The sequence below is a fragment of the Diaphorina citri genome, unplaced genomic scaffold (genome assembly GCF_000475195.1).
Source record: "Diaphorina citri unplaced genomic scaffold, Diaci psyllid genome assembly version 1.1 scaffold2260, whole genome shotgun sequence".
Taxonomy (NCBI): domain Eukaryota; kingdom Metazoa; phylum Arthropoda; class Insecta; order Hemiptera; family Psyllidae; genus Diaphorina; species Diaphorina citri.
Window position 1 is genome coordinate 10,262 of NW_007379685.1, and position 11,800 is coordinate 22,061.

Consider the following 11,800-nt stretch of genomic DNA (forward strand, 5'->3'; position numbering starts at 1 on the left):
ACTTGTCGTTCGGGGGAAAAAAACCGTGTCATGTGTAGTGGGAACACAACACGCTCATTTAAAGTACATTGCCTACAGGACATTTTGTGTCGTTCGGGAAAATCGTGTCGTGTATAGTGGGAACACAACACTCTCATTTAAAGTACATTGCCTACAGGACATTTTGTGTCGTTCGGGAAAATCGTGTCGTGTATAGTGGGAAGGGCATTAAGGTATTGTTACAGAGGCAGGGTTAGGCCAGTGGTAACACTGTTTGTCACGTGAGAGGTCAACACCTGGGGCGTTCTCTACCACCTAACCTCAAGAGCAGAATAGTAGTCCAGTTCAAAACAAACGAGGATAGATTCCAAGCTATTCACTGCTCGCATAGGACTCCAAAGTCCCCTCCCCCGTGCAGTAAGCTACTACTATTATTGTGGTCAAATTCTCAAATTATATTGAGGATAAAATCCCATACCTCGGCTGGGATTGAATCTACACCCTCCTATTATTATTATTATTATTATTATTATTATTACACAATTGGATCAAACTTTATTAAATTAAATTTACAGATGGTAACAAAAAGTATATACATATAGCAATAAGAAATACACAGAGTGTAGAGACTGCGAGAGAGAAATGTTCTGCTCTCAACCAACATTTTGAGTTTCGTTTATGTTTTTAGTTTGATGACTATGCAGCTAATAGGGAGCATGCAGCGCGACCGTATTTTTTATCATTTTCTACAAGTTTGGCCATGCCTCGGGATGAACTCATCAAATCACAAGTAACCTCCATGGCCAAGTGAGAATCATACTAGGCTTGAACATCAGAGATCCCAGGTTTGATTCCTGGCAGTGTCAAAGTTTTTTTGGCTTGGAGCTTAGGGTGCACTCAGCCTCATGAGGACAACTGAGTAGCTACTTAATGATGTAGCAACCATTGGCGGCATTACCAGTGTAAAAAGATTATTGAAACATGGAAATGGATTGTAAAGGAGGCACTTAGTAATGTTGTGATATCCACAAAATTTGTGAAAAGGCTTTGCTTTAACCCAAATAAATTCATGAATTATCCAATCACAATATTTTCATCAGCTTTTCAAAATAGGTAAGGATTAACATCCTAAGGGAAATAAAGATTAAAAAAATGTAAAAATAATAATAGTGCTTATTTATACTGCTTGCATAGGATTGAAAAGTCCCTTTACTCCAGCAGTAGGCTACTACTATTAATGTGGTCCAATTCTCAAATTATATGAGGATAAAATTCCATACCTTTGTAGCGAAATGAAAACACAAATTGTAGGTGTAGGAAAATGATTAAATACAAGGAGGATACAGCCACACCTTGGCTGGGATTGAACCCACGCCCTCCTGTTTACCAGGCGAGCGCCTTGACCACTACACCACCAAGGCAGGTCCACCGATGTAGTCCAATTAAGTAGTCCAGAGTGCACCTATTCTCAGGAATACCATATCTCACTGATAAAGACAAGTCCAAAATACCTGCCCTAGACTACCCCCACAGTAATAATGTCAAAAAGATTGAGGGTGTTTTTAATGGTTGTTTCACCACCTTTTTTATTTCTTAGCAATGTAACATCTGCTAATTTGGACTTCATACATCTGTGTTCTGTGTCATAGCATGCCCATTGCCCATCCTGTTGTGTCCCTCATCAGGTGAAATAAAGAATGTACCTAAAAACAATTCAAGGAATTGCATTTGTGATGAACATTCATGCCAAACAATTATTCTTTTGTATTTGGCTTATGAGATAACGTAAAAATCAATAACACGTGATTCGAGTTTTGATTCAGCCACTTTGTTGTTGTCCATTGAGAATGTATACCTTTATACTAATCTGGAGTGTTTTCACGATTCCAAATGAGAGATATTCAAAATGACAGTCTTGTTTGCTGAGTACCTTATTTAAGTGGTCTTATCTATTTGATTGTCACATTGGAGTGGCAAGATCTGACGATAATAGGCAGGTAACTTGGATCTTGCATTGAAGATTTAAAGTGAAAAAAATTCTGAATTGAAGATCCAATTCAGGTTGCTAACACTTATATTTTAACACCTGAGTACTTAATTTTTTCATTACCTATCTACCCATTTCAGGCTAGTATCCTCCCTGTTCAAAGTCCCCCAGCCAGATTAAGCTGGTATACTCCCTGTTTAATGTCCCCCAGACTTAAAATAAATAAATGAACCTATAATGTCACCAATGTAGTTATGTACATAGCTACATAACACCTTTGCTTTAGCAAGGGAAATTTCAGGCTGGTATACTCCCTGTTTAATGTCCCCCAGCCAGACTTAAAATAAATACAATAAATAAAACATTTATTTAGGTATATGGTACATTTATTCATGTAACATGTACCTATCCATAATGTCACCAATGTAGTCATGTACATGTACATAGGCACATAATGTTGGGCTCTGTAATGGAGACCAGAACCAATATTCACTTTGTTATCAGTACTCAAACAAGTCAAAACCACAGAGTCTTGTCACAGAAATTACCTACATATGTACTTTAAAAAGGTTTTTTTTTTCAATTTCCAATCTTTCTATTCCTATAGGTAGGTAGGTAGGTAGGTAGGTATTCGTAAGTATAGCAAAGCCAGAAATCCACATACCTACATATAAGTCTTATGTTTTTTAAGAGGTTTGATAGAGGGAACTTAACAACGGAGCTCTTATCGTCCCGAAAGCACCGGGCAGCCAGCCTAGTTAGCTTGGTTGGTAGTGCGTCTGACTTGTAAGCGCTAGGCCGCGGGTTCGATTCCCGCCCGGGGCGGATCTTATCCTGATGGGATAATGTTCGTTCTCGGAACGGCTGGCTTTCTCCTATCCTGTCTTCCTTCTCTCTTCGATTTCAGGACGATAAGACCATAGCAGTTACAGTTCCCTCTGTCAAACCTCTTAAAAAAAAATCGATTCCCAGTTTAAAAAGATTGATAATGAATGAGAATTAATTGTAAAGGAGGCACTTAGTAATACTTGGTACCCACTTAAGTTGTGAAGAAGTTCTCTTCTTTTTCTTCGCCTTTTCCCGTGTACAGACGGGGTCGGCGTTTTTCGTCAGCCTCTCAATCAGCCCTAACTAGGGTGATTGCTTACTTTCTATTAACCTCCTTACGGGGAACCAGTTTAGGTAATGTAGAAAGTTCTATGTTTATAATTATTTGTTTACTTAATAATAATAAAATAATAAATTTTTGCTTTATTTTTTGTCTGTGTAAGTAATAAAACGATAATATGTTGGAAACTACCTATTTGATTTCGCTTTGATTGATTCCTCTTTCCTTCAACTTAAATACAATAGTCCCTCCCTTATACCTTTTTTATTACTATTGTAATAATAAAGGAAGGACGGACTAAAAAAAGAGAGGTTTGATAGAGGGAACTGTAACTGCTATGGTCTTATCGTCCCGAAATCGAAGAGAGGAGGAAGACAGGATAGGAGAAAGCCAGCCGTTCCGAGAACGAATAATATCCCATCAGAATAAAATCCGCCCCGAGCGGGAATCGAACCCATGGCCTAGCGCTTACAAGGCAGACGCACTACCAACTAAGCTAACTAGGCTGGCGACATGGCTTTTTGTTACGACCGAAATGCCTTGGATTTGAAGTAGGAGCAAACCCATTTTACGCCAGCCTTGTTAGCTTGGAAGGTAGCGCGTCTGCCTTGTAAGCGCTGGGTCGCGGGTTCGATTCCCGCCCGGGGTTGGTTTTATCCTGAACGAATTAGGTTCGTTCTCGGAACGGCTGGTTTCCTCTTATTGTATCTTCCTTCTCTCTTCACCTTCGGGACGATAAGACCATAGCAGTTTCAGTTCCCTCTGTCAAACTCAAACCTCTTAATAAAAAACCAGTCACTTTCAAGTAGGTAAATTTAAATTCCCGCGTCTAGGCCAATTTTATTTTACCGATTTTTTTAAAAGTGATCAATGGATCGGATCAATTTTGAATTTTTGATCAAAAATCGCCTGGTTTCGAAAAAAAAAAGATAAAAAAAAATCGCCTCCCTCGACTTGTGCTGTGCTCTCGCGGGATTTCGGGTGAACTACAAATCGAAACTTTTTGTAAACACAGCTTTCTGCTAAAAAAAAAAGACTCCTTCGATTTCGGTCAAAGGGGAGATTATTAAAACATTTTTGTTAATATTTATATTTAATATTCTTTATTCTTTTGACTAATGGACATTTTGATTTAAATTGACTGATTTTACGTCTGTTTAATTATTTATTGAATCACCTTTTTACTTCTGCAGTGAAGTGTGATCGGAGAACTCCTTTTGGAAACTCCATCGGTAGTAATCACTAATCACCCTACTTTCTTCAGAATCCGAGCCAGGTAAATTAAAATGTTAGCTTTTACAGTTAGGTGTTTTTTTTATGTAAACTCGTTCAGATAAAATCAGGATTGGTTGGTGTGCAGGTATTGCATGTTCGAATCTGTTCGATCTGTTATTCCTGAACTCTTGATGAGTGTTGGAGTCTTTGGTAAAATGCTAATAGAAAACAAACCACCGGGCATAGTCTCTGTAGGGGGGCATTTGAGTTTATTACCTAAGTGTCTAAGCCTGCTTCACCTAGTGTTTTTAAGCTTAATAATATTGTTAAGACTTAATTATAAAATTACTAATTATAGTGTTATTTATAAGGCTTTATTATTTCCTTTATAAAACACTATTTAAGATTTTTTTAAAAAGAGGTTTGACAGAGGGAACTGTAACTGCTATGGTCTTATTGTCCCGAAATCAAAGAGCGAAGGAAGACAGGATAGGAGAAAGCCAGCCGTTCTGAGAACGAACATTATCCCATCAGGATAAAATCCAGGCGGGAATCGAACCCGTGGCCTAGCACACTATTAAGGAAATGACCATCAAAGATTACTATCCTCTGATTGAGGTCCACCCCACCTACTCATAGACCATGTAAGTGAAACATAATTTTGGACAGGGGGACAAATAGTAAATATGTAGGTACTGGTGTTCTCGTGTTGACCTAGCACCTAAATGGGAAGTATTGTGTCTCTTATTCACCATCTAAACTTTAGAACAGCATCTTGAACTTTTGATGAGTGTTGAAGTCTTTGGTAAAATGCTAATAGAAAACAAACCACCGGGCATAGTCTCTGTAGGGGGGCATTTGAGTTTATTACCGAAGTGTCTAAAGCCTGCTTCACCTAGTGTTTTTAAGCTTAATAATATTGTTAAGACTTAATTATATAATAGGTACTAATTATAGTGTTACTTATAAGGCTTTATTATTTCCTTTATAAAACACTATTTAAGAAATGACCATCAAAGCTTACTACCTATCCAAGGGCCTCTGATTGAGGTCCACCCCACCTACTCATAGACCATGTAAGTGAAACATAATTTTGGACAGGGGGACAAATAGTAAATATGTAGGTAGGTATTGGCTCTTTTTTCAAGAGGTTTTACAGGAAAATAACAACAGAGAGGTCAAACCAAAATTGGAAAGGGATGGAGGACAGGTTAGGAGAAACGTACTTGTGCAGAAGTCACATCCGTAGAATATCGCTACCAAAGGAACTGGTACAAACGAGCAGTGACCAGTGTTATTATAGGGTTAGGTTAAACGCAAGAAGGAGTTTTCACAATTAGAGCAGTGATTAGTGTTATTATAGGGTTACGTAAAATACAAAAGGAGCTGTTCTTTTCCATGGATGTGACTTCTGCATAATTATCAGGAGAATAAAGCCAGACTCAAAGGTCAATGGAAGCGAAGATTAATTCAATGAAAGCTGTTTGTAGATTTGTATCATTCACATTTCATATTCACACACTGATCGCTCTATCTCCTGAACCACAACACCTAGAAAGCTGAAATTTGGTAGGAATATTCCTTCAATATCCCAACGGACCACTGAAGTTGAGAAACGGTGCACGTGGTTAGTATCCGAATGGGTGACCATGGGCATTCGTGAGATTAACTCACGTTTTCTTGAGTGTGTGTTTTACTTTCCTTTTTTTTTAATTCAAGTACCTATTTTTTTTTTTTTTTTTTTTTTTTACAGGATTGCCCTGAATATTCAATCGACCTATTGAATAAACTCAAACCGAACCAAAGATTTTTCCCTCTAAAAACTGATTTTTCTCTTCTCAATACTCAATAAAGTGACTCTTCTTTTCTCTCAATCGTGCTCAAGTCTGGACATCACATTAGTGTCTCTTCCATTAATTTTATTAGAATTTTTTCTCTTTTTTTTTGTACTTAATTTTCTCACATTTTCATTCACACCCTTTTTCTACAAGTTGACTTCAATAACTGTTTTCTTGAGACATTTTTTCACAAGTTAAAATCATTTGAAATCTGGTTAAAATCTACCTGTGTTTTTTAGTGTTAATATCTGAAAAAGATAAGGCAAAATCAGCCATTCGTCCAAGTTGATTCAGAAAAATCAGTAATTCGTCCTTCAAAAATCATTTGAGTTAGGTAAAAGTGTGTTAATATTGTGAAAATTTGAAGTGAAGATTTAACGTGTTTGAATTGAAAATTGAAGTTGCATGTGTACTTATTGAATTAAAGAATAAATATTGAACTGAATTAAATTGAAAATTGAAGTTGCATTTTTACTTAGGTATTGAATTAAAGAAAAAATATTTACAGTGAAAGGCATTAAAATAATATTTTCTTGAAAGCATTTCCTACTTCAAACTTGAAAAATTACCCAGTTTCTTTCTGAACAAAAGCCTGATTTTGCATTTTTTGATCTCAAGTCCTTTTTTTATGGAAACTCGATTACCCAGTTTCTTTCTGAACAAAAGCCTGATTTTGCATTTTTTGATCTCAAGTCCTTTTTTTATGAAACTCGATTAAAATAATTTTTAAATTTTCATTTTTTTAATTGATTGAAAAACATTAAAAATTAAATTAAAAAGTTTGAACTCCTCATAAATTTAACTCTGACAAAACCTTTCAGAAAGGTCTATAATTTAAACTCCTTTTTGTGACCACCCTTTATATACACCTTGCAAAAAAAGTCTCTAATTCAAACTTCTTTCTTGTGACTTCTATCCTTTAGGTATAAAACCTTGCAATAAGCCCAAAACTTGAACTTTTTTTACTTGAAACCCTTTGTAAAACCATACAATAAAACTTGTAAATTAACCCAAATGGGCCGTCATGTACAAAGCAACAACGAAAGTTCATCTCTACTTCAAGTTCCCCATTTAATCGTGTAAACCACTCACCCAGTTTCTTTCTGAACAAAAGCCTGATTTTGCATTTTTTGATCTCAAGTCCTTTTTTTTATGAAACTCGATTAAAATAATTTTTAAATTTTAATTTTTTTAATTGATTGAAAAACATTAAAAATTAAATTAAAAAGTTTGAACTCATAAATTTAACTCTGACAAAACCTTTCAGAAAAAGGTCTATAATTCAAACTCCTTTTTGTGACCACCCTTATAAACACCTTGCAAAAAAAGTCTCTAACTTAAACTTCTTTCTTGTGACTTCTATCATTTAGGTATAAAACCTTGCAATAAGCCCATAAGTTGAACTTTTTTTACTTGAAACCCTTTGTAAAACCATACAATAAAACTTATAAATTAACCCAAATGGGCCGTCATGTACAAAGCAACAACGAAAGTTCATCTCTACTTCAAGTTCCCCATTTAATCGTGTAAACCACTGGGGGGTTGTTCCCCATTTAATTGTGTGAACCAGTGAGGGTTAATTCTCAGTGTCGTGGGTTGAGTTGGGGTACGAGGAGATATGGGGACGTGTTGTAGTAAAAGTCAGCAGGACGCAGGGCGCCCTCTGGTGTACCATCATGGATATAAGCTGCACGAAGGAGGCCTGGAATCGGGAGGTAAGTGACTGGCAGTGTGGAGATAGCTGGTTCGAGTCCTGTTCAGAATTAAAAAGGAATGTATCAGAAAAAAATAATAATAATAATAAAATAAAAAATAAGTGTAATGGAAAGTAAAAATGATGAAAGGAGACTCAAAATAATGAAATTAGCCCCGTGATAACGCGCTTGCTTGCCATGCAGAAGGTCCCGAGTTCGAATCCCAAGATCGACGAAAAATTTGCACTTTCGATTGCCAATTTTTCAACGAATAGATCTGTTGCGCTTACTTGGGTGATGTTTCAAAGTCATAGAGCAGGAAAAATGAGGACCAACGGAGTTTTTCTTTTTCTTCTAAAATTCTAGATCCCGAGATAAATCGATTTAAAAAATACCGGTAATTTGTAAAGTTTGACGTCACGACATAGGGACCTTAGCAACTAAGAGACTCGTGGGAGATAGACCGATCTGAAATAGTTCTCATCAAGAAACTGGGCCAGGGTAACTTTGGCGAGGTCTACTTTTTAACATCATCCCTGTTTCTCAATTTCAGAAAACGCCCTGGGCCTGTGTCACGTGTTATCCCGGCCCTGCCCCAAACCAAAACCCCAAATATGGGACCTTAGCCCCGAACTTCGAGACTCGTGGGAGATAGACCGATCTGAAATAGTTCTCATTAAGAAACTGGGCCAGGGTAACTTTGGCGAGGTGTGGTACGGTAAGTGGTGCTCCTACCCTATGTGAGGATATAGTAGAGGCCCCAAATATTGGACCTTAGCAACTAAGAGACTCGTGGGAGATAGACCGATCTGAAATAGTTCTCATTAAGAAACTGCATACCTTGGAACTTTGTGGCTGCCGAGAAGTCCGTGGAAAGCGAAGAGTAAGCCCGGTTTTACTTTCTATTACCTCTCATAAGTAGGACTATTTGTACAACAGAACTGTTGCATTTAGGTATTATGAATAAAAGGTCGATTCCTAAGTAAAAAGTTGTGAAAAATCCAAAACTGAGGAAGCGCATCACGAAAAAAAGTAAAACTTTAAAAGGTCGAAAATTGGAAGAAAAAAAATGCAGTTCATATGGTAGGTAGGAGGTAGGTAGGATTTTTTTATTTTATTGTTCAGATCAATTCAATCTCGAAAGAGTTGTGACGTCAGATTATAAGAAATGCATGACAAAACACACTACACTAGTTTTGCCTACAAGTGAGCTTTGTTTGGGGATAGTGTTGATGTAATGTCATCGAGTACGGGATTACCTTTTTTTTTAATCGATTTATCACCGGATCTAAAGGTCGTAAAGGTAATAGAAAAGTTCTCTAGTAATTTTTTCTGCTCTTTGTCTGTGAAAAATTCAAAACTCATCTTTAGTTAAGGGCAACTAGTTTGTTGACAAAAGAAAATGACAACACCCTATTACCTACTTACACAAACACTGAAGAAAATGACAAATATTTTCAAGTCTGGTTCCTTCTCTTCCCCCTACAGCTGGTTCTTCGGCAAGATCTCCAGGAAAGAGGCCGAAAAGTTGCTCCTAGCCGAAGACAATCCGAGGGGCACATTCCTCGTGGTTTGTTGACAAAAGAAAATGACAACACCCTATTACCTACTTACACAAACACTGAAGAAAATGACAAATGTTTTCAAGTCTGTTTCTTTCTCTTCCTCCTACAGCTGGTTCTTCGGCAAGATCTCCAGGAAAGAGGCCGAAAAGTTGCTCCTAGCCGAAGACAATCCGAGGGGCACATTCCTCGTGCGAGACTCCGAACACAATCCCCTGGGCTACTCCCTGTCGGTGAAAGACTGGGAGGAAAGTCGGGGTTACCATGCCAAACACTACAAGATAAAGCCTCTGGACAAGGGAGGCTACTTTATCGCCTCCTCGCAAACCTTCCCCAGTCTGAATGTACTCATCAACGCTTACTCCAGTAAGTAATCGAATGAAAAAATCAAATCTTGAATAATAAAATTCTTTGTTTTAAAGCAGAGCTTTTTCACAACTTTTGTGAATTATCACAGCATTACCAAGTGCCTCCTAAAGGCCTGTTCAACCAGCCTAGTTAGCTTAGTTGGTAGTGCGTCTGCCTTGTAAGCGCAAGGCCGCGGGTTCGATTGCCGCCCGGGGCGGATTTTATCCTGATGGGATAATGTTCGTTCTCGGAACGGCTGGCTTTCTCCTATCCTGTCTTCCTTCTCTCTTCGATTTCGGGACGATAAGACCATAGCAGTTAAAGTTCCCTCTGTCAAACCTCCTTCTCTCTTCGATTTCGGGAGGGTAAGACCATAGCAGTTACAGTTCCCTCTGTCAAACCTCTTAAAAAAAAGTAGGTATAGCCACTCATTTGTCCTCACGAGGCTGAGTGCACTTCGGACTCCAAACTCAAAGCCGAAAAAACTTCGATCCCGCTGGGAATCGAACCCGCGACCTCCGGTGTGCAAGCCTAGTGCGATATCTACTAGGCCACGGAGACTAAACTTAATTAAGTAAAGTCTGTTTTCCATGCCTCGGTGGTGTAGTAGTCTAGAGTAGAATAGAAGAGAATATACCTTGTTTATACTGTCAGAATGAGACTGAAAAGTCCCTTTACTCCCGCAGTCTAACAGTATAAACAAGGTATATTCCTCATTATCATTTGTATGACTTTGTAATTTGTTACATTCCTAACTTATATTACAATAAAAACATTTTATTTATTTATTTTTTTGTATGTTTGTCTGTCTGTTTTGTCCACTATAACTCTCGAAGGATTTGTCAATTTTCGATAAAATTGGCGTATTTATCCTTAGTTCAATCCGTAATGTGTATATGAAGTTTGGGCCCAAGTTATATGAGTTTTTAGCATTCATGTCTTTGTTAGAAAATGGATAAAAATAGAAATACCGACATTGGCAACATACTTACATACCCCCCGTATTCACACCTATATTAATTGCTGAACAAACATGGTTTTCTCAAGGTTTCATTTTTCCACACAACTTGTTATACATATTCATATGATTTACACGATATTCCAGTTATTCAGTATCAGTACCTACTAGACATAATTTGTAGAGTGGTCTAACATAATTAATATCAATAATGACATGCTGATACTATTTCACTCTGTGTCGCTCCCCAGAAATACATATTAATACATGTGTTTTATATATTCTAATAAAATTGATCAATGAGAATTCATGCTGTTTGCAAGTTAAGTGATAAGTAGTAAAGTGTGAAAATCTTAGGTATGCACATGAAAAACTGGTTCGTTTTGCATTTCTCAAAAGTGTTAAAACAGTTCTTCACAATGAAAATGTTCACTGTCAGAAATGTGAATTAGCTACAAACACCCTAGATCTTTTTTTTTTCGGCTGAATTACTTAAATAATTTCACCAGATCACGCTATCGTCAACACTGTACGAGTATACTCCCTGAGCTGCTTAGCACACCCGCAATAAGTAATACAATCCATATAGGTGCCTTAAACTATTTATTTTATGTATGTACATGTAACGTGGGAAGTTGTATGATATATTAGATCGGAAGAGCGATGAGAACACTTACTATTATGTCAATTATATTCATCTTTCATGAATATTCAAATGTATACAAGCGAGTTTAAGGCCTTAAGGTGGGATTACCCACTTTCTTTGTAGGCGGGCTCCTGGTTTGTCAGTAAGACGGCCTGATCGTACAGTCTTTTACTGACTTGTGCTAAAAACCCCGACAACCCTTTTTAATAGAATCTAAGAGTAGTCGGAATAAACCTCAACCTAGTAAATGATTACCCGGTCCCGGCATCTCACTACTGAAAAAAAGAAAGGAACCAGCTTTAAGCCGCTACATCGAATTCGTATAAGTCTTCTCATGTTGATATTCTCGTTCAAGTCATACTTGTATTAGTTTCAATATACTCCTCATAGCATAATTTATGTATGTATTGATACCCATTATCCCATATCAACTACACCGAACTCTATCACCGGTACACTTTATAT

General features: G+C 37.3%; 1 protein-coding gene and 1 long non-coding RNA gene across 2 annotated transcripts in view; both read left to right on the forward strand.

Moving 5' to 3' along the window:
- Positions 1 to 5,877: 5,877 nt before the first annotated feature.
- On the forward strand, positions 5,878 to 6,717 carry LOC113471292. Its single transcript, XR_003394049.1, has 2 exons — positions 5,878 to 5,916; positions 6,043 to 6,717. It is a non-coding gene; the product is annotated as an uncharacterized LOC113471292 (long non-coding RNA).
- A 503-nt stretch (positions 6,718 to 7,220) lies between these two features.
- Positions 7,221 to 11,800, forward strand: part of LOC103518579 (tyrosine-protein kinase Src64B) — a 12,639-nt gene continuing 8,059 nt past the window's right edge. The window contains exons 1-4 of the mRNA XM_026830338.1: positions 7,221 to 7,842; positions 8,375 to 8,561; positions 8,651 to 8,704; positions 9,496 to 9,749. Of these exons, the coding sequence (XP_026686139.1) occupies positions 7,746 to 7,842; positions 8,375 to 8,561; positions 8,651 to 8,704; positions 9,496 to 9,749 (592 nt within the window). The 5' untranslated portion in view covers positions 7,221 to 7,745. The remainder of the gene's footprint in view (positions 7,843 to 8,374; positions 8,562 to 8,650; positions 8,705 to 9,495; positions 9,750 to 11,800) is intronic.